This window comes from Andrographis paniculata, unplaced genomic scaffold (assembly GCF_009805555.1).
Source record: "Andrographis paniculata isolate CXL003 unplaced genomic scaffold, ASM980555v1 Contig38END, whole genome shotgun sequence".
Lineage (NCBI taxonomy): Eukaryota > Viridiplantae > Streptophyta > Magnoliopsida > Lamiales > Acanthaceae > Andrographis > Andrographis paniculata.
In genome coordinates this window covers 2,234,042-2,257,626 of record NW_026137571.1, presented here as the reverse complement: position 1 = coordinate 2,257,626, position 23,585 = coordinate 2,234,042, and the positions used below count along the sequence as shown (strand labels likewise).

The 23,585-nt window shown below is 33.9% G+C and overlaps 2 protein-coding genes across 8 annotated transcripts; both read right to left on the bottom strand.

Annotated features, from left to right (window-relative positions):
* Positions 1–168: 168 nt before the first annotated feature.
* On the bottom strand, positions 169–8,844 carry LOC127250862 (probable 3-deoxy-D-manno-octulosonic acid transferase, mitochondrial). Of its 6 annotated transcripts, none has more exons than XR_007838792.1 (14): positions 8,614–8,844; positions 8,373–8,466; positions 7,810–7,852; positions 7,303–7,425; positions 6,280–6,399; positions 6,116–6,194; positions 5,652–5,768; positions 5,204–5,301; positions 4,592–4,682; positions 3,357–3,476; positions 3,196–3,266; positions 1,182–1,376; positions 532–642; positions 169–432 (listed from the first exon to the last, which is right to left on the bottom strand). XR_007838792.1 is itself a non-coding variant. In XM_051274295.1 (13 exons), the coding sequence occupies exons 1-12, from the start codon at positions 8,810–8,812 to the stop codon at positions 1,209–1,211; spliced, it is 1,323 nt and encodes a 440-aa protein (XP_051130252.1). In that variant the 5' UTR covers positions 8,813–8,844; the 3' UTR covers positions 169–432; positions 1,182–1,208. The 6 variants fall into 6 exon arrangements, 4 of the variants coding, with proteins under 4 accessions (XP_051130252.1, XP_051130253.1, XP_051130255.1 ...); XR_007838791.1 differs by having other exon boundaries at positions 536–642; XM_051274295.1 differs by lacking the exon at positions 532–642.
* A 572-nt stretch (positions 8,845–9,416) lies between these two features.
* Positions 9,417–11,854, bottom strand: LOC127250859 (protein PSK SIMULATOR 1-like). Of its 2 annotated transcripts, none has more exons than XM_051274291.1 (3): positions 11,748–11,854; positions 11,580–11,667; positions 9,417–11,193 (listed from the first exon to the last, which is right to left on the bottom strand). In XM_051274291.1, the coding sequence occupies exon 3, from the start codon at positions 11,124–11,126 to the stop codon at positions 9,525–9,527; it is 1,602 nt and encodes a 533-aa protein (XP_051130248.1). In that variant the 5' UTR covers positions 11,127–11,193; positions 11,580–11,667; positions 11,748–11,854; the 3' UTR covers positions 9,417–9,524. The 2 variants fall into 2 exon arrangements, with proteins under 2 accessions (XP_051130248.1, XP_051130249.1); XM_051274292.1 differs by having other exon boundaries at positions 9,417–11,190.
* Positions 11,855–23,585: the final 11,731 nt, after the last annotated feature.

The window sequence follows — 23,585 nt, the reverse complement described above, 5'->3', positions numbered from 1 at the left end:
ATAAACATAATTATTAATTTAAAATAAAAAATGCTAAATAATGAAACATACGAAAGTAAAAAGAGTATTCTATTCATATTCAAGCAACTTTTGTTTATATTTCTAACAACACAACAATCATAAAAGACAAAAAATGATTTCAATTTCATTTTGTTGATTGATATGCGATTTCGTTAAGGATTAATGGATTATTACCATTTCACTGTAAGAAAAACAAATAAAAAATAACAATAACAATTCAGCATATGATCTTTACCTTAGTTAGTATTCATCTGGGAAGCAAACTATAGTCTAAGCTATTCATATTACCTGCAACTGATGCTGCGAGCCATTTGATCGAGACCCGACAATGAAACATCCTCTGGCAAGACATATTGTCCTTGTACATGATTCTTCAAAACACCAGAAAATCAACAGAACATCGATCACCGTCTGTAGGGAGCACCAAAAACCAAAAACATGAGAATGTTCGTCGTGAATGTCTACATGTATGTGTGAATTGCATTAACCTTAAGAACAAGACCACATTACCTACATGTATATATATGATTTGGAACCAAACATTATTGATTCGGTTCTTCAGTCATAAAAATTGTAAGTATTTAAATTAAGGCATCGTCTTCAAGAGTTCCTAAGGTCTTCCTGACATGAAAAAAAAAACATATCTAGATTGATTGGCTAGTTAACAGAGTTCCTATGTCGACAATTTTAAACTAAAAAATAGTCTCCTTGCAAAGTTAATAAAAACTGAAAGGAACTATTCCATTAAGATGAGAATTGAAAGGATCCCACACCAAACAGGTATGGAGAACGGTGGGGTATGCGGCTTCTCAAGCAGGTAGTCGGAGAAGACAATAAAGAAGCACAAGATGGCAAATAGAGTTAAGAAGAATTAAGATCATGATTTGCACATTGTGTTTATATAAAGGGGTAGGAGAATAGATAGACTATCAATGGCATTGAAAGTCATTGTAACGAATATATTCCAATTCACAACTAGAATGTAGAGCAGATTAATTAGTTGCCTCAAAAGTAAGCCCGGAAAAACCAGAAAAAGAACCCAATGCATTATTGGCTACTACTCATGACAACATAATGTAGGAAATTTCATATAAAAAGGGGGTCGGAAGAACCATCAATATGTCCTCTCCTATGCACAAATAACATATTAATTCACTTACAATTCTTAGAGTAGCCTCTAAGTATCATCATAATGATTTCCTGAGTATGTGGATGTCTAGCATCTGCCAAATATTTTCAACAATTCCGTTTGATAAAGTACGGTATGCTTGTTTAGCAGCCATTCGACGAGATTCCAGAACTTTGGCATTACTAAGGAGCTCACCAACAGCATCTGCAAGCATTTCTCCAGAAACCTGATATATGCACACGGTATTGACGTTTTACCAAGATATACTTAAATACTGCTGCTTTAGATTTACAACTCATTCTGCCATAGTTAATGTACATGCTTCTCCAATCTTTTAATAAACATAGATAAATTCATGCCTCAGGTAACCATTGCATTTGGTGACATTTGAAGTGCATTTGATACGGCAGAAGGATTAATGAAATGAACGATAAAGAGATAAGAACGTTGTTGGAAAAACCCAAGTTTTGCTTTGTATGCAGTAAAATATATCTTTTCATCTTATTAACTTTTCAGTTTCCATCATTAGATATGTAATACAAGGATGAACAGAATATTAACCAATTTAACAAATTTTTCAGTGTTAAACATTAACATTATAACATATTTGATATTAACTAAACAAAAACAAAAAAACGATGTATGATATATTATGAAATCTTCAAAAGGAAATATCAAATTATTGCACTCCTTTTATATACTGCATTTCCCAAATGATATTATTATATACTCCTTCCGTCTCAAATGTTTTGTTATTATTTCTAATTTGTAATGTCCTAAAACTATTGCAATTTTAATTTATTTATAGACTGCATTTCCCATTATACCCTTCTAAATACAAATTTGTAAAATATTTTCTACACAAAAGATAAAATCAAAATAATTATAAAAAATAATAAAATAATAAAAAAAATATCAGAATTATACCATCTAAAGAACTATACCGAACACAATATATACTATTTTCTTTCACAAAGTATTTTCTACGGTAGGACCATGAATAGCCCATAGTAAGGCAGCCCTGAATTGAGAGAGGTTAAGAATTCTCACTATTTCTTAGATTTATGGACCGTATTTAATTCAGTGGAGTCTTCATTACATCAAACCAGTGTTTAAACACAAGCAGTATCCAGACAAATCCTTAAATTTCCAATTACAATTTCTTTCATTTTTTGTGATGGAATAATTGAAACAATATAAAAAAATCCTTGGCTAAGGAGGAGTTGTTATTCTTGCTTTGTTTACATATGTTTTCAAATAATTTTTTGCACAATTCAACAACAATATATTTTTTCAAAAAACATCCCATCAAAAAATTATTTTTCATTTAAAATATTACATAAAAAAAACCTATTTTCTTTACAAAATATAAAATCCAACTCCTATTTACATCACATCACATACCTATTTTTTTTTTCATTTTTATTATTCCCAAAACTCTAAAACACTTCCAAAACCTATCTAAACACATCATTTATATTTCTATTATAAGTGAGCTTCATTTAGCCCAGTTCCATCTCCTTTAAAAACCATGCTCCTAATGTGTTCTTATAGAATTACCTTCCAATTTTCTCCTTCAACCCCCATACCAAGTCAAGTGTACCCTTAATTTCAGAGCAAGCCATCACCATAAAGAGGATAATCCGTGTATTGGTTTTTAAAGGCTAGAAAAGGTTCATAAAAGGTAGTAAGGCTTTTGCGTTAGCAAATTACTGACCTCCAACACTGTATGAAAATAGGATTCTTTTCTTTTCATCTGTTGTCCTCCTGACTCAGTTCTCATATTGTAAGAAATTTCTAAACTCTCAGTAAAAGCTTTCTATAAAGTCCTCTGTAGGCCATAAAGACAAAGCCAAGAGGGAAAAACACCTTCCATTGATTAATGATGAACTACAGTGCCTAATTGACTAATTATGATGCTCTTTCCATGAAAAACATAGCAAGCTTAGTTACGAGGAAAACAATCAATTTGTATCTATTATGAGTATATGTTGGCAGTCTCAGTGTATGCAAGAGAATGCAATTGGGCAAGAGAGTCGTATTACCTGCAGAACAGAAAGGGGGTTCACCCCTTGCATTTCTGACACCATGTGGGAAAAGTGGCCAGAATGGTGACCTAATAACAAAGAAGCCCACTTAAAAAGCTAAAACTCTTGATTCAGCCCATGAAATAAAGCATGGAAGATAGAGTTGAAAGATAAATAACCAGTCAAAACAGCACATCCAGCTTCAGCAGCTTCCAATATATTATGGCCGGTGCATCCTTGTAAGAATGAACCTCCTATTACAGCTATCGGAGTTAATCTATAGAAGAGCCTCAATTCACCTATCAAAGAAAAAACAGGATAATTAAATATACATATAGATAATCTATACTTTGTGAAGGATCACACCTGCCATACATCATCATCTTTCTACATATCATTAACATCCAAGCAAGCAAGAAATTTGTTATCCAGTTGTATGTGTAGATTCGGTCAACCCAAGAGGTTTTATAAAGAAACTTCCTGAGATGCTCCGTCCAAGTACCCATATAAATGTTTTCCAAAATTAAAAAATTCTGAAAATTGTCTAACATCCTAAGGCCATGGAAATGAAATAATCCAAAATAGTAAACACAACCTTAACATAAATAGATATACTGGCTAAATATATAGAGGGTCAACACAAGCACACTGATTGATACAAGAGGTGTTTAAACCTAAAATTTAGAATGAAAACCTCTAAGAGAAAGCACAAGGATGCAAGAGATTGAATCTATGAAAATTTCATTTTGACCATCAAAGATTGAAAATCGAAAATCAGAAAAGGTAAGAAATTCTGTGAGCAATAGGCGTGAGACAGCAAAGATGTTATGACTTAGGGTTATCGAAGAGAATTTATTCGAATCAAAAGAAATAGAGTATCACAGAGGAAAACCAATCCGCTCTGTAACCAAAACCAAAATAATGACCGCCTAATCTAACATGACCTAGATGCGCCATATATATAGGCGGACTTATGGCCAAGCCCAAGACTTATAATTCAAGAGTTAAATAGGAAATAAAATAATAAAGGAATAATAAAAGATAGAATAATAATTAATAATTAAGTATTCACTCCTGCGCCACGATTAGCCCGAGATGAGTACGGTCCTTCTTCCCCCTTCTAGTGTAAACCTTGATCTTACCCGGCTCCATAACAAGTTTAAGGCTCCATTATATAAGTTATTAAAAATTTCGCACTAAATTACCCGCCACTGGCTGAGAGTTAAAGCTTCATTTTAGCTATAAATCACAAATGAGGAATGCACAAAGTTCTGGTAAATGGATAAAGTTAATAATAGAAAAAGAGGTAGGGAGGGGTAGAGAGGAAAATAAAGTGCTTTTTCATTCAGTGTTCACAGGAATAACCCTCGACTATAGAGTGCCTTAGTTGATATTAGGAGCAAAAGATATAAACCTAATGAGTCAACCACAAAAACATTAGTGTCAAGAGTAATTTTTTCGCCTTGAGACCGCAATGCTACACATACTCCACTCCTTCGCAATTTCTGTATTATTAGATAAAACCCACAATAAGTTCACTGCTTGTGCAACCAACAAAAATTACTCAACAAAAAATTGCTAAAACTCTAACAAGAGAAATCACCAACATGCTATAAGATACACAAATACATTGTGAGAAGCATAATTATGAAGTAGTTAATCAGAACTCTGCATCCATGACTTCATGATGTGTTGATTTGGCATTCTTTTGTCTACTCTACAATTGACAAATCACATGGAGGGGTTTAAGTATATTGCTTTAACTATATGCTAACAGACGTACAAAACCAGATCCAAAATCTAAGAAGCAGCAAAAGAGTTAATTGGGATAACCAAAGAAGCTAATACATCTCGGGGGCAGCAGATTATAGTATGAGTTCATACATTACAGAAATGTAAATCTTAAATGATGTTCTCAACATATTTGGAAGAGAGAAGGTATGAAGTCCTACACAGGTATTCAAGTAGATGATATGCGTATATCTATACATCAAAAAAGTAACTAGCTCAAACAATATGACAATACCAGTGCAATGTCTTGCCCAAGATGCGGCTTTCGTGGCACAATAATAGTTAATATATCTGGATGGAACTGTTTCAGTGAGTTGTGGACGGATAGAATAACTGCAAAGTTAAAGAAGATATCAACTCTAATATAGAAATTGATTGTGAATACTTAGATAATGGCAAGGAAATAATCTCATGAATACTAAAAACATCCCAGATTGCTTCAATGACATTCTACAGCACTGATAATTCTTCCTTTAAATCCTTCCTCCCAAACTACATTGGAATCACACATCCAAAAAGAATGGATGAAGATATAGCGGGAGAGCCACCCTGCAATTCTCTAGCTTCTAACAACATAGGGTGCAGCTTCTTTTTTTCTTTCTTTCTTTTTTTAAAAAAAAATTGGAAGATCATATAACCAGCACACCCAAGGCTGTTTCCAATAGAATGAGTGAATAGTTTACCTTCATCTTCGCCGTTGTGAATCGAAGAAGCCATCCATGTTTTTCTATCCAAAAGCTGAGATTGAAAATCTTCCATACTTTTCTTGCCCTCTTCAGAAATGTCAAATTTTTCAATTGCTGAAAGTGGTCAACCGAAAATGCATCTCCATGTTAATCAGCTAGTCTTCATTAATTGACTAATGGAGTAATATTAAAACAAATAAATAAATAAATATCAATATAAAATAAACATGGAAAACTGATTAAAAAAGTAGGAAGAAGCTAGGATGCAAAAACTTAACAAATCTGTCCATCTGCTGTAGTAACTATGCGAAAAAATAAATGTGCTGTTATTACAAGATTTTGGACAGGTCATGGAATGATGGATCAGCAGAGATGAGGAAAAAAGAAATGTCTTGCCTATAATGTAGCTAATTAGACTTCCCATTTCACTTTTTGTACAAAAAGACAACTATCGGTCTCACCACATTTAAGGTCTCCGCAATAGTGCACGATAAAAGGTGGGGCTTGCAATAGCTGAAATTGAATTCCTTCAGTTGGACTCTTAAGATAATGGAGAGAAGATAAGTTAAAAAAAGAGATGGAAACAAAAACTTCAGAGTTTTCAAGACAAAATAAGAGCACATACCAGTGGGAGAATCAATGAAAATTTTGACAGCATCAATGTGATCAATGGACAAATGAGTGGGTGAGACCAATTTTGAAATGATTTTGCAGACATTCGAGCATTAAGCAATATCAATGCAATCTGGATAGAGAACAAAAGTCAGCACAAAATTTCCTAGAAAATAGAAAATACAATAATCCAGGTATAAAATCATAGAGAAATGAAATGCCCAGAATACTAGGTCAACACAACAAAGACATACAGAAAATAGATAATAAAGTTTGGATGAACTTAAACATAAGGATCAAAACACAACTGTTGATTTTAAGCTTTCAGGATTATATACAGTTAAGCCTGCTATATTTTAATAGATAATTATAATTATATGTAAGTTTACACGGTATCAAAGTAAAGGGGAGGTCCAGTTTTTGAATTGATGGGGAAAAAAAGTTCACTGGATAAAATTTTGTGAAGGAATCACCTGCACCTGAAGGAGCACACTGAGTAAAAAGGTATGATGAATGGCAAATGTCCTACATTGAATAAATAATAACATGTGGCTAAGCTTAAGTAGTAGTACAAATACAAATTTTTTAATCTAATTCTGTAGGTTTGGACTGGTCTCTCACTATCCATTACTTCTTTTTCCCACAAAACTATCAAATCAAACAACTAATTTTCAATTAGAATGTTACATCAAAAGTCAATTTACCATTCAAAACATTGAATCAAACACCTATTATATCACATCAAAATTCTATTTCAATTAAAAATTTTACTATTACAAACTCCCAAGTGCAAACCCTCAAGGTCTTCAGAATTATTTGAGGCTAGACCGAATATTCATAGTCGACCAATTAAACATAACCATATAAAAACTCTACACATAGCTAAAGTGTCTAAAAGATTTCACAGAACCTACCTTTTTTCTACATAGCATTTTCATGATCAAGAACTTGGAATTTGAAAGAAAATTCTCTGCTGTAAATATGTTGGAGAAAAGAATGGGTTAACATATGCAGGAAATGATGTAGGAAAGCTTACACCCTTTTTTGCAGCACCAATAATGATATTTGGCCACAATTCACTCTCCATTAGAATGAGTGCATTTGGCCTCCAATATTGCAAGAAAGCGTCCATAGCAGATGGCATATCAAGTGGAGCAAACTGGTTCATAAATATAACTAATGTCAGAAGAAACAGCCTTCTTTGTCATGTTTCTAAGGATCAACAAGTCAGAGTAATTCAGCAAAATCCATCCATCCCTTGAATTATTTCCATGTGTGTGTTTAATGTGAGATGTTTTAGACAAAATAAAAATCAAATCTCTTTCCTTGAGTAAGGAAACTACGAAGATGGAAAGTGAAATTTAGGAGTGTTCAGTAAAGTGGTAATGCATTGAATATAGGGGGGAAACACACATCCACGGGAACTTATGGGAAAACTATAAATCTAGAGTTCTACTTATTCAATAATCAACAAATCTTTATACCTATTTACATTAATCACGGATAACCATAAGTAACTAATAACAATAACAAAATTGAGCACCTGATATATTACATTGCTTGGAAGTCTGTTCTTTATCACTTCACTGCATAACAAGCATACAGAAGAAACCGAAATGGAAATCATGCTTCACATAGGTAACTTTCAGGATATAAATGAGGAACAGAAAATAAGATAACTAGTTTTAACCACTAAAAAGCTAACAGAGTGCTATTACATAGCCCCAAAATGGTTGACTTAACAAATTTGCTGCAGCAGTCAGATTCCACAAGTAATAACAATGCCGATTAAGGGTAGCCAATGAAAAGAGTAAAAAGAATGAAGCTGCCGATGTAGGGACAGTTTCTTAGGACTTGTGTTACTAGTTACAACTGTCCAAATATAACCATACTTTCTTGCCCAAACATAATCATACTTTTGTATCAAGTTCTACATAGCATTCAGTGCAATATGCAGATTCCCATTGTATTTACAACAAATTCAGTATCCCTTTTTATCCAATTTTCCTAACATCCTCATTCTAATTTGAAATATTTGGGATTAATATTTACCAGTCTAGTAATTAGACTTGAAACTAAGTAAATTGTCCTACTAAAAGTTCTTACAATGCCGAACTTGTTGTAGTAGTCATCAAGACTGTCAAATCCGGGCTCCTCTCCAAGCAACACTTTATCACAGGAATCACCGCCAGTCCCTCCCCTATCGACGCAACCAGAGCAGTCGTGCAAACAGAAAAACAACAATAAAATCATAATAGAAACACTATTCAGGAATGTTCAATTGAAATTTTTGCCATTAATCTTCAACTAAAAACTAAAAAAGGGAGAGGAAAAAAATCGCAGTTACCTAATGAGACGGCGTGGAACCAAATAAGGCGACCGGCGGGGCGCGCTGCCGAGGGGCATCCGAGGCGTTCGCGCCACCGGGTTTGGTGCTCACGACCTCGCAATTTGCGCCACCGGAGATGAATGCGAAGCAACGGCGATACGCCATAAGTCAGAGCTCTGTAAATTAAGTAGAGAGCTTCGCCGCTTAGACTTGCCATTAACGCCACACTTCTCCCTCCTCAAATTAGTAACCAAGAAAAGATTTTAAAAAATTAATAACGAAGAACGTAGCCCGGATTTCAATTTAAGCCATAATTAATTAAGCCCGGCCCATTTACGACAAGAGATTCGACCGTTAAATTAGAAATAAAATAGATATGGATGGCATTTGGGTGGGTTATAGATTTTTTTTATTATTATTTTTTTTTTAGTATTTTCAAATTTTATTATTTGAAGTCTATGTTATTTGATTATTTTTATTTTTTATTTTTGTTATAAATTGATAAATTTGTCCTGTATGGTAGAAATTAAAAGTAATAAATAAATAAAAGATAAAAATGTAAAATTTGTGTTTAAAAAATAAAATAATACAATAGTTATTGGACGTCCCAAATAGAAAAATTGGATATTAGTAAAGTTGAACATTAGTTGGTGAATGAAAGTACTATGTCTTTTGTTCGTTTTAACATAAAGGAGTAATATATATTTACAAATAATAAAATTTTAAAAAAAATTAAAAAAAATTATTTATAAATTGAGTGGACAGTAAAAATAAATATTACCGTCATTTTAAGCGACGGAGTAACATATTTTGGCACATCATTGTTGAATTATTTTCTTAATTGTATTTCGAAAGCATCCTCGATTGAATCCCAACAAATTAAGACAACCAATCCAATCCATCGTGTACAAATACAACACTTCTTTTTTTCAATCGATGACATCGCACAACATGTTACTATACCTGGGAAAGAAACCGCCGCCGCACCACGGCTGCCGGAGCCGCCTCTCGCCGATCTCCGGCCCGATTCCGAATCGGGCGAGGTAATTCAGCCCCATGAGGAGTTCGACGATGGCCGCCTCCGTCGTCGCTCGATCGGCGAAATACAGCGTATGAACCAACAGCACATTCGACCCGAAACCCAGCCTCCGCCTCTCGAAATTCCGGTCCGATTGCCACCTCGCCATGTTGTGTGCGAGCGGCGACAGCCATTCGAGTATCCTCCCGATCGCCGTCCCCCACTCGGCGGCAAACGCCGCATCGTAGTCGGTCGTTTTCGAGAACGTCTTCAGTTTCGACCTCAGGCAGCTTCGGATAGACGAAGGCAGCATGCTGTAGAGGTCGTCCCTCGCGTCGAGGCTGATTAGGTGAGGCGCCGATGCAAACTTCTCGACCAATATGATCACGTTCGCATAGTGAAGAGCCAACGCCGCGTGCCCGAGCGTCGACTCGTTGGCGTCCAGCAGACATCGTTTCGAAGTAAAGAAGGATACGGATACGTCGTTTTTCGGAGAAATACCGTTCGATCGGAACGAGCTGCCAACGAACGGGGATTCGATATCGATTCCACCCGTCACACATCCCGTCATCCCAATAGCGGCGAATCGTCTCGCTTTCGTATGAGGCTTCCGGGAAAGGATCGATGACGGCGATCGATCGAGAGACGTCCGGTTCTTCGATTTACTTCTATCCATCAAGCCCAAATTCGAAAACGACCTCCGAACAGGGGCTCTCTCCGTTTCCAAGCGATCGAAGGTATCGCTTAGTAAATGACTGCAATCGATACTCGTCGATCGATTATGACCTTCGACTGGATCCATCTGGTTAACCCCATGAACATACTTTATCCTTTCGACAATCGTGAACAGAGACCGGAGAAGAAGACGAACGATGTAATCGTAACTTCTCGCCCACGGAGACAGTTCTTGAAGATTTTTGACTTGTTGCCGCTGCCATACAACCTTCTCTTGAAACTCAAGCAATCTCACCTTCCCTAAGTTCGATCCAGCTCGCATTCGCCTTAGAGTCTGTTCGTGGTCAGCCAAAATTTCGATCTCGGAAAAGAGCTGCTCAGTCGCAGCCACAAACTTCTCCATTTTCTTCACTTTTCGATCCATCTTCTTCAGCCGGTATTGCCAGCCATACCATTTGGGATCGATCAAGCCCGGATCATCAAACATGCCCCGGAGATTATGGTACATTGGATCCGCGCATTTCTTCCCTAGCACGGCTACTAATTTCGCGGCAGATCCCAAATTGTCAATGATTTCAGCGAGTGCAAGATCCATGAGATAGTCTTCATCTTCTGAAACTAGTCTCCGAATCCCCACTGAACTTGCAATCTCTTGTCTTAATCTAACAATCTGTCTATCAGTGAGACAATGCCATATGTTAACAACCTTCGACATCAATCTTGAGATCTCAAACGCCACGATCCCGACCACAGGTCTCTCGGGTTCCCACGATATACTCTTGCGCGAATTCTTCCATATATTACCGAACCACGTCTCGGTTAGAGTCTCCCCCAACATCCTCCAAATGAACAACAAAAACTTATCTACTCAAGCAATAACCTCAATTCCTCAACCTCCAGACCTTCTAAAAATCAAACAAACGAAAGATATTCATCACATAACCTAACAGCATTATCACAGGCAAAAACTCAATGTATAGATGTTCTTCATTCAGCATTTCTTTTCAAAGCCACATGAATTGCTAATGAATCGAAACTGCTACATTTAGGTTAGCAGAGTGATCATCCGCTTCAAATTTTAGTGAAAATCAACTAAGAAATGCAAAGGATCCAAAAACAGAGAAACAAAAACGAAAATCGTAATACGTTTCCCGATGTTTGGATCCAAATTCCAAACCTAGAATTGCAGAAGTAGTTAAAATGCATCAAGCAATTCCCAAAATATTAACTATAAATCCAATCTTATGCATGACAGCACGATATTTCAATAAAAATCGAAGGAGAATCTAACCGAATCATCATTTAGGGCTTCGGATTCAACCCTGCTACCACAAACCAGTATCAGCCACCGTTGAGACCAACAATTATCGCCGAACTTCCTGAATCACAACCGAGCAACATCAATGCAAGCAAATAAAAATTCCATAAACACGTAGCAACCGAGACGCGTCAGGCTCACCATCGGAAGCCGCATTCCGCCACATAAGATCTACATACATCCGCATATTTGTATCAGTAAAAAAAAAAAAAAAAAAAGAAGGAAGAATCAAAAGATCATCTCCATAAATTCACCCCAAGCCGAGGAGGATAAAAGGAGCAGGAAGAAAGACTGATGCAGCGAACGTGCGTATTTCAAGAAACCGGAGGCGCACGCAAGTTAAAATACGCACCGCCGGCGCATAATAGAGAGGGCCCCTTCGGGGACAAACGCGTGGAGACCACGCGCGGCGTGACCGAGGCGGGAACGTGGAAGTATGCTTTTATGCTCGCTAAAATTGCGACACGTGTGGACCACAATTTTGGTTTTTGGCGCGTCCCTCGACGGCGTCGTTTTTGGTATAATCAGGGTTGTGTGTTTTTTTTTTTTCTTTTGTGTAGATTGATGTATGGGAATAATTAATGAGCATATGCTTTATTACATCGTAGGGTATTAATATTATTCTATTAATTAAATAATTTAATTAATCAAATTATGACCTCTTGTGATGCCTCGAAGGGCACACCCAAACAGCATATTTCATTGTAATTTGGGAATTCCAAACTCGTCTTAACCATGCAAAAATAATAAATAAATAAAACTAGGAAAACGACAAATTAGAGTTCGAGGAGAAGTATGAAAGTTAAAAATATTACATAGAATACGACAATCATGAGTATATATATATATATATGGACATTCCAATTACAAGAGTAAAAACGTGGTCTTTAGGCTGATTTTTTTGGTGTCGGTTGACGTTATTAGAAAAGACAAAAACTAAGTCGATACGATAATTCGATGAATTTGGCATAAGATAATTAGGTTTTGAGCAAAAAAAAAAAAAAAAAGATTTAATTATGTATACTAGCAGCAATGGAATTAGCCTCTAAATTTGCAAAATATGAATTCATTTTAATCAATTCGGTATATATATATATATATTTAAATTCTCTTTGGTACACCGAAGGAGTAACAAAGAAGAAGAAAAAAGATTGAACGAAAATAATACTCTCTTCGTCCCGGAACTATAGTCTTGGTTGTGTTGAGCACGAGATTTAAGAAATATTGATATTATATTAATAGTAGGTAAAAAATATAGATAAAAGACATTTTTGCCCTTGTGAGTGTATTAGTGTAAAAAGTAGTGGCAATTGTGTAATAATAATGAAAGAGTAAGGGTAATTTTATAGTGATGTGGTTATTTATGGAAATAAGACTATTGTTTTGGAACGAATAAAAATAGTTAACAAGACTATTGTATTGGGACAGAGAGAATATGTTTGAAACTAAAAAGTTTAACATAGCTATATAAAAAAATATATTTTTTATTAAAAATAATAAATATTGAAGAACAAATTAAAACAATAAAATTATATAAAATCTATTATTTTTTACACAAAAATAAAAATAAAAACTAAAAATGTCAAAACTTCTTCCATACTTCTACTAACCAATAAAATATTACTATTTCCATCTATTTTAGAAAAATAATTTTTAACTAAATACTAAAATACTCATATTCTCTACTTTTTCACATTATCTTTCAATGGTAAAATAGATATTAAATTATTTTATTACACTACGTATCTATAAAATACTATTTTACCTTAATCTTCATGCAAAAATCAAATGAAAAAAAGTATACTTCCTCTGTCCCTTAACAATCTATCTATTTTTTCATTTGGTCCGTCCCATGACAAAGTATCAATTTTATTTTTTTTTAGTAATTGTACTATCTACCTAACATTACAAATACCCTTCAAATTTACAATATATTACACAAATGTCATTACTTTTATATCATACAATACTAACATGGTTAATTTAGTTTTATTATCTTTATTTCTACTTTATCCCAATATAATACTAATATTTTTAAAATTTCGTATAAAAACAAATGAATATATATAGATATGGAAATAATATTTCTTCATTTATTAAGAAACTCCAAAAGACTCTTTTATAATGGAACGAAAGGAGTAAAATGTATAATATCACAACATATTTTAGTTTGAAATCATATTGAACTGGCCCACTTGGGTAATTTTTATTTATTTTTTATTTTAATTTTTTTTTTTCATATGTTACTTTTTTAATCTAATAAAAATTAAAACAAATTTAAATTTATGGAAGAGATCGAGGATGATGAAATTAGTGAGTGTCGAACAAAGATGATATGTCACTGAATTAGATACTTAAATTTTGAAATTAGAGATTGAGTTTATTAATTGTGTTATATATTAATTAATACATTTTTATATTGTTTAATTTTTTATTTTTTTATATTTTTACTTTTAAAAAAAAAATTCAAATCGGATATGGCACCATCCAATTTTTACAAGCTCGATTCGACAAGATTTTTATTCGATTAAAAATATTTTCGAGGCTATTTTTAAGGCTCAAGTTGTCGTTTTTTTTTTTTTTTTTTTTTTTTTTTTGTGGTGTGTGCGCACACCAAATAACATTTTTGAACTGTGTTCATTTTTTTCTTGATGTAATCTTGAGAGGAAATCAATACAGGCATGTGTGTAGGGGTGGTTTTTTTTTTTTTTTTTTTTTGTGATAATGTAAGAAAATAGAAAAAAAATAATAATAAAAGGGGAAATAAGAAAAAATTTAGCAGAAAATGATTGTGGTAAGAATAAAATTTTGATGGAAGATGTTGTTGGATTATTATTTTTTTCTTTTTTATGATATGGGAATTCGCAGTCGATATTTATCGAACGTGTCCTGGATAAATTTTCAGTCAAAACTAATACCTGCAAACTAGACTTGACAAGTCAAATCCTTATAGATCAAGCGGTGAGAAATCTCTCGATTGAGGGTTGGGTTTCAGTTCGATCCTGGATGGGTGTGTGTGCATGTGTTGGGTGAAATTCCCGTCGGGGGTGTAAGTGTGTGCTAGACTCGACAAAATAAGTTTTTTCGGAGGTTTTTGGGAAATTTCGGTTTGAGAATGGTTTTTATTTGAATTTTGAAGTGTGTTTTTTTTTTTTAGTTTGGGTTGGTTTTGGAGAATTTTGATGTGTATTAATTTGATGGAAATGAATATAATAATATAAATGTGTATTAATTTGTATAATTTAATATAAATTTATTTTATATCTACATATATGTTTATAAATTTTTATTTATTTAAATTATAAAAAAAATTATTCTCTAGAAAATGATATACATATTGTATATATTTTATTCAATTATAATTATTATATTATATTTATAATTTAAAAAACTATAAAAAAAAATTATATAAAAAAAAAAGAAAAGAAAAAAGAACAAACCCTTTTCAGACTATGTCTGCCCAAAACAGCTGAAGTTTTGACTGAAGAAACAGACATTAATTATTCTCTGTGTCAACAATTCCTGCTATAGACTTTTGTTTTTATTTCACTTCAAAATTATGGGTGGGTTCATATATATATATATATATACACTAGAATCCGCTTTTGCGCGGTATACCGCACGACTATTCTATAATGCAATCTGTTACGCACAAAAAATAATAATAAAAGTAAGGGTAGCAGTATCTTAAAGGAAGTTATGCACGAAGTTAGGTGGAAAAGAAGAAAAATTTGCGTTCAGGTCTGTTGGTCCGTTCGGTTGTTCCTGGGTCGGTTGGCCGTCAATCGGATCGGCACGTCGGAAGATCTGCGGTCAGATAGGCAGGTCGGTTGCTCCTCTTTCGGTAGGTCAGGTCGGTTGGTCTGCTGTGGGATAGTCAAGTTGGTTGGTCCTCGGTCGGTTCGGCAGGTGGGAAGGTCTACGGTCGGATAGTCATGTTGGTTAGTTAGTGGGTCGGATGCTCCATAGGTCGGAAAGTTTGTAGGTCGGACAGTCGGTGGTTGTATAGTCAGGTCAGTTGGTTGGCGGGTCGGATGGTCTATATGTAAGAAAGTCTGCAGGTCGGTTGGTGAGCAGGTCGGATGGACAGGTCGGTTATTCAGCAATCGGGTAAGCGTGTCGGATGGGATGCGATCGGATAAGCAAGTCGGTTGGTACGTAGTCGGACGAAGAAAAGTCGGGTGCCTACTAAGTGAACAGTAGTTTGGTCAGTCGGTGGGGGCGGCGAAGGAGTGTTTTTTTGTCTTTTGGTCCTATTTTTGGATTTTACCTTTTCTTTGTTGAAAAAATACATCAACACTTATGTACCTTACAATGTTTAGAGAGCCACAAGGACCATGCATCATATGTTTCAAGACCAATTGAAATAAGTAGGGGTTTAAGTTACTATCAGGAAGTTCTGCAGATATAAATTTGTCGTAAGTTGTCGGGTTGTGTAATTTAAATTGTGGAAACATGATAAGTAGCATATGGGCATGTGGCAATCCTCTTTTTTTAAACTCAATGACGTATGAATACGCCTGCACTTTACCTAGCAAGTCTTGTTTGAAGAGTTCGTTTTTCAGTTCTTCAAGTTTCATTCTAAACACACGAGCAACAATGTCAGTTCTATCAGTTGATAATTCAAATGGTTTTAAGACTTCTTGAATCTCAGGCCATTTTGGATTACAAGTGATTGTAAGGAAAAAATCAGGCTTACCAAATTCTTGTACAAGAGCCATAGCATTCATAAATCTTTGTTGCATATCACGGGGACCACCAATGAAAGAAGATGGAAGGACAACTGGTTGTCCAATCATAGATAACGGTTCATGTTGGGATTGGTTAAAAACGTCTAGAATACCTTGCATGGTGTCATGACGATGTTGTTTTTGCACTTGTTCAGATCGAAAAAAATCTAGCCTTTGAGTTTCTATTTTTATGTACTGGTCGGTTATATATTGTTGTAACAAACGGCCAGTATGTAATAGTAAAGTAGGAGTTGCAGGGCGTATTTGGAGGCGATATGCATAGTACTCTCTAATAGAGACATGACTCTTGTCCATCCGGCGTTTATTAAGTCCTAATTGCATACTGTAATGTGAGCAGCCATTTATTGATAGGTCAACTTGTTCAATATAAAACGACTCTGCTGATAAATTAGGTGTTGACTGTGTAGAGGAAGACGAAGATGTAGCAGAATTTTTCACAATACCCGGATACCAACCTGGCTTGCCAAAAGGATAGATCAATGGATATTGAACAGGATCGTAGGCATAAGAATAATAATCAACCTTTTTCACAGAACCATCAACCGGATATACTTGTATGTCTCTAGATAATTGGGGACAATCTGAAGACCCATCCTGCCATATAATTGATATATCATCAACCCGTGGAAGATTGTACACTCTTCGATCTAATCGATTTGATGTTTTTAGAAATATTTTATAGTTATCAAGACAAGGCATTGTATACAATTGACGGAATAAACTTGCATAAGGGTTGAGATGAGACATCTCAATCAAGATTGTAACAATAGATGGATGTAAAGTAGGGTAATTAGTCAAACGTGTGGCAAGCTCTTGTGTAGGATCATAGTAATAAAGTTGCAGGTTTCTCCGTACATTTGTTGAGGGGAGCAACGAGTTAATGAAATGGTGAATTGTATTGTTAACACGGAATATGTATAAGTTGTGATCATTATTACATAAAGATACATCATAGTGAACTCCTAATGTAGAGAAAGCAAAAGACTTATTATAAGTCCTAACATAGGTACGAAAATGAGATGATAGTTCATGGCGATTAAGGAAAAGGTCTTGCAAGGCAGGTGGCATGTCCATTAGTGGTAGGGAAAACTTTCCACCAGCACAACATAGCGTTTTATGCTCACGGTGGAATAATAATGCACCACAGAAACGGCATTTAGTCGGTTGGGGTGCAACCCAAGGCGACACATAAATGGCAGACAACCGTAGTAGTGAAGAGTATGCTGGTAAAATGAGTAAAGTTTCAATAGATACAAAGATACATAATAAATTAAGTAAAGAAACAACATTTAAAAATTTAATAAACTAAAAAACGAAAGTAAAAGACAGAATATGCATACATGTTTGGTTAACCGACCGACTATTACTTGTTTGGTTAGCTGATCGGCGATCACTTGTTTGTTGCCGACGTCTAATACATTGCAATAACTGAGATTGTGTCATGGGCTGTAAAAAGTAGTAGTTATAGGTAGAAAATAAATAAATAATAAGAATTTGAGAAAACAAAAAAAAACACAATACAAAAAAAAAGAGTAAATAAGAAGATTACTTATGCCCCACAAAGTAAATATAAATTTATAACATACAAGTTTTAATACCCAAATCAACTAATACATAAGGTCTACTTTTAAAGTCAACTATAGAAAATTAGTAAACATGTTAAATCCATTTTGTTCGTGGTAAAAACAAAAGTTTCTCAAATAATTCAATAACAATGAGATTTAAAGATAATTACTTTTCACTTTAAAATTTAACCGGGCAAAAACAAGCATGTTTAAACAAAAAATATATATATATTTTTGAACATATACTTTATTTTTGCACAAGATTATTCTGTGTTTTGACCATTTATTCCACAATCAAGGGCCCTCAATATGAAAATCAGAAATAACAAAGAGCAATTTATTAACACTATTGGCGAAAAAGTCGTAAAAATAAATATGCTACTCTAAGTCAAACAGTTTACATAGAATGCTATTTATAAGGTCAGAGAGCAATTCTTAGAGCCATTGGCATCATAATATATAGAAATATGACAACATAGTCCACCAAAAATAGAACCAATTCTACCGTAAACCTCGTATTTCAGCTGCCCGAAAGATAATGCAATAACTTGTGGCTCTTTTTCTTCCAAAATTCAGTGGATAAGAATTAATAGGGTACACCATGACAAAATAGAATAAAAATAGCAATTTTTTAAAAAGACGCCAACAATATCAATAACTAAATTCGACCGAAGCAAAAATGAGACAAAACTTAAACTAAAATTGATCGAGGCAGAGATCTGTACTTTCGATGGTCGAATCAAAATCGCGCTTTCGGTTCACAACAACGAAGACCAAACCCGGGAAAGCACAACTGTTTAGGGAAAGTGCATTGTGATGAAGATGATGATAGACAAATGCGTGGCTGGACAGCAATAGCGGCGGCTTGAGCTGCGATTTCGGCGAGGAAGCGGACGAGCAGAGCAAGTGGCTGTGTGAAAAAACAGTGGTGAAGGGGTCGTCGATCAGCAAGCCAGTACAAAGGTAGGTTAAAGGGCTAAATTGTTATTTTCGAAATGAGGGGCAGGATAGAGTTTTCAAGTGGTAGATCCGTACAAGCTCGTCTTTTCAAGCCAGTAAAAAGGTAGGTTAAGGGCTAAATTGTTATTTTGGAAATGAGGGACAGGATAAACTTTTCAAGTGGCAGTTACGTACAATCTGGTGTTTGCCCTCAGTTCTCTTGGTCTAGTCGGTTGGTCTAGTGGGTTGGTTTTCGGTCGGATGGTCAGGTGAGTTGGTTAGCAGTCGGATAGGAAGGCCGGAAGGTCCTCGGTCGGTTTCTCCTTCGTTTAGGGTTCAGCGCCGGTTGGTTACCGGTCGGATAGGCAGGTCGGAAGGTTCACGGTCGGTTAATCTGGTCGGTTAGACCTCGTTCGGATGGTTAGCGGTCGGGCAGACTGGTCTGATGGTCAGCAGGTCGGACAGACAGGTGTGATAGTCTGCGGTCGGATAAAGTAGCTCGGCTGGTCTGCGGTCGGATATGCAAGTCAGTTGGTCGGAAGGCAGATAGACAGGTCGCTTGGTGGGTGCGGCGAAGGAGTCTTTGTCCACCGATTTGTCTCTGGATTGGTCGGTTGGGCTATTTGAGTTCTGGAACTGGTTTTAGGGTTTACGGTTCAGAAGGTCCTCGGTTGGTTGGTCTAGTCGGTTGGTCTCTGGTCGGATGATTAGGTCGGTTGCTTAGCGATCGGCTAGGCAGGTCGGAAGGTGCAAGATCGGTTGCTCTAGTCGGTCTGGCATCGGTCGAATGGTTAGCGGTCGGACAAACAGGTCTGATGGTCAACAGGTCCGACAGACAAGTCTAATGGTCAGTAGGTCGGACAGACAAGTCTGATGGTCTGCAGTCGGATAAAGTAAGTCCGCTGGTCTGCGGCCAGATAGCCAAGTCAGTTGGTCCGCAGGTACATAAAGAGCTCGGTTGGTGGGTGCGGCCAAGGAGCCTTTTGGTCTAGCGATTGGTCTATGGATTGGTCGGTTGGGCTATTTGAGTTCTGGAATTGGTGATGGGGTTTGGCGAGGCGGTTGATGTAATCGACCAGACGACGTTTCAAAACGTTTCGTCTTGGGCGGTCGACGGCGGTTGCTGGCGACGGTTCCAAAACGTGTTTTCAAGCCAGTACAAAGGTAGGTTAAGGGCAAAATTGTCATTTTCGAAATGAGAGACATGATAGACTTTTCAAATGGCAGATCCGTACAATCTCGTGTTTATATGTTAACGGTTCCAAAACGTGTTTTCAAGCCAGTACAAAGGTAGGTTAAGGGCAAAATTGTCATTTTCGAAATGAGGGACATGATAGACTTTTCAAGTGACAGATCCGTACAATCTCGTGTTTATATGTTATAATATATATTTTTTGTAGATTTTTAAAGAAATACAAAAAAATAAAAAATATAAATATAAATATAAATTGGACAAGGGTTCATATGTATTTTTTACTTATCCGAAATATGTATAATAAGATAAATAAAGTAGAAGAGAAAGTAGGGATGTCAACGGGACGGGTTCTGCAAGCCCCGAGATCCGCCCCATTAGAAAATATTAGGCTCCGAGACCTGCCCCGAACCCTCCGGGTTCGGGGCCAACCCGGCAAATCCATTTTTTTAAAAAAATATATAATAATAAATATTTTTTTAACAATCGAATACTAAAACAAATAGCATTAAAAGCAAAAAAAATAAATTTAAAAACAATAAAATATTGATCCATAAAAATAAGATAAACAAATAAATAAAATATATTTTTATTATATAAATATACATATATTAGGTATAATAATTTTAAAAAATTATTTGGAGTAGGCGACTAATTGAATTTTATATTTAAAATTATTTAAGTAAATAAATAATATATTTATATTATATAAATGTACATATATATTAGTTATAATAATTTTAAAAAATATCCGGGTTTGAGTCCGGGTCCGAATTGGAACGGATTTTTAGTAAAATTCGTAAACCCGCCCCGAATCGGCCGAATTTAAAATTTTAAATTCACAACCTGCCCCAAAACATATCATTTAGATCCGAATCCGCCCCATTAAAAATGGATCCGGGGCGGATCGGGACTAATCCGCCTCATTTGACATTCGTAAGAGAAAGTTGATCCAATGGAAAATTAGGGACAAACCATATCCACGTTGATTGGAAAAATAAAATATTAGAAATAAGTTGAATTTTAAGCTAGGAGTTGAGTTTGAAATAATATATTTATTTAATATTTGATTTGTATATAATGTACTCTCTTCGTGCCAAACACTTTGCAAGATTTTTTTTTTTTTTTTTTATGTCTCGTACACCCTGCAATATTTCTAAAATAGAAAATAATTAATTATACTTAATATCTATTCCGCACTTTATCCCCTCACATCATCCAAGTAAAAAAATAAAATATACATTTCTTTCTCCATCATATCACATTATTTCTAAATTATTCTACTTAATACTACTCACCTAAAACTCATACCAAAAACAAATGTTGCATCTTGTTTGAAACGGAGGGAATAATATTTATGATTTAAAAATTTTAAATATATGTTTAAAAAGAGTTTTGGTTGTAATTTAAAATTAATTTGAAATGAGATTTGAATTTTGTTTAAATAATATTTTGTAAGATGAAATAATATATTTTTATTTAAAATTGTGTAGAATAAATAAAGTTGATTTCAGTTTAAAATAACAAAAGAACAAACTCATATTTCAATCAAATATACACAATATAAACATTATTTTGTAGAGAATAAAATTTTATATTATACAAATCAATAAAAAAAATATAAGTATTTATTTATATTTAATATAAATTAATTTTTATAAAAAATAGAAAATTTTAAATGTATAAAACATGTTTATTTATTAAAGAGAAATATAAATAGAAAATTTTAAATGAGACTCATGTGATCTAACATTTGAATAACAAAAGTTGAAATTATAATGCCAATCCAAGTTAGCTTTAGATATTGTTTCTAACTCTATTTAAATGCTTGACTTTGAATAATCCAGAAAAAATATACTCCCTTCGTCATCCAATCCAATCCAATTCAATTGTGTGCTCATTTGACGGGCCAAGAGTTTTAAGAAAAATATGTAAAATATAGATTTTTTTTTTTGGTAAAAAAAAAAAAAATGATATTTTTTTACTAAAAAGAAAAATGGGAATAAATTTGGATGATAACCCAAAAAAAAAATAACAAAATATATTTGAATGACGGAGGAAGTATTAAAGGTTAGCTTCATATATTAAAAAACAAAATAAAATAAAATAAAATTGAAGCTTGAAGAGTGATCCAATTTGATCACTTAGGGCGTTTGGTTAAAAAAGATGAAATCGCAGAGAAAATGTAACTAGAGAATGAAATTGCAGACAAAAAGAATTAGGTAGAGAATGAGAATTAATTATATTGTTTGGTAAAATAAAAAATTTAATTTAAAAATATAAAAAAAGAATGCATCTATCTGAATGAATTGAGAATAAATGATTAATCCGGAGAATTTTAATGAGTGAGCGTTCATAAAAAATATTTTTGTCGACTTTTTCTTAACAAAAATTATAAACTATATAAGATATTTTGTAAAATTATATTTTAGTACAATTTTCTTTTCAAATCTTATAAATTAAATACTTGATAATAAATTTAATGTGATTTTTATAAAGTTGAAATAATATAATTTTAAAATATTATATAAATTAAATAGTAAAAAAATACAAAAATATTAAAACAAAAATAATACTCAACTTTCGGTTCTCTCTGTTTCTTTGAATATTGGAGAGGAGGGAAATAAGATAAATAGAAATAATTTATTTCTCAACTTTCATTTATTTGATTCAAACATTTCATTGAGCATAAGTAGAATATTGAAAATATTACTCCCTCCGTCTTACATACCATGTCCATGTTGTCGTTTCTGTTCGTCCTATATGTCACTTTTTTTTTTGGAAAATGATTACACACTTTAATCTCATTTTAAAATTTTTAATTTTTTTTTAAATTTTAATTAAACTAATTAGTTATCTTAATCTTAATTTATAATTATTTATATTATCGAATAATTATTTTAACTAATACATTCTTAATTATCTACTAATGTTTCTTTTAATAAGTTTAGAAAAAATTTAGTTTGAATTTGATATGAAAATAATATTTGATGGAATGTTTTGCGAGAGAAAAAATATATATTTTCTTAAATCGCAAAGTTTAAATAGTAAAATTTGATGAAACTATGTTTAAGAAACAAACCCTAAAGTCATTGTAAATAGTCACTATTGTTGTTGCGTAACTAGTCATTCTCTATAGCTATGGTGTGTTACTTTGGAAGATTTTTTAAAATTTGTACTATTTTATTCAATTTTTTTAAAATATTAAACTATATTAAAAATTAATTTTATATTCAAATCTTAATCTTAAAATCCAAACTCCCAAACAACACACCCCTGTTTTGATAATGTAGCAATGATCCTGAATAATAGTAGCATAATAAAGAAGTATGTTTGTTTGGTTTTAGTTTCAAAACTAAATTCATCTACTCATACGACTATTTAAACTAAAATTCAAATAAGAAATTCAATTTCAAACCTAAACCAAACACACCCTAACAGCCACGACGAACATATTGTTGAATTGTTAATTTGTTACTCCTAAGTCCTAACTACATTGGGAAAACAGCAAAGAACATTCATTATTACAATA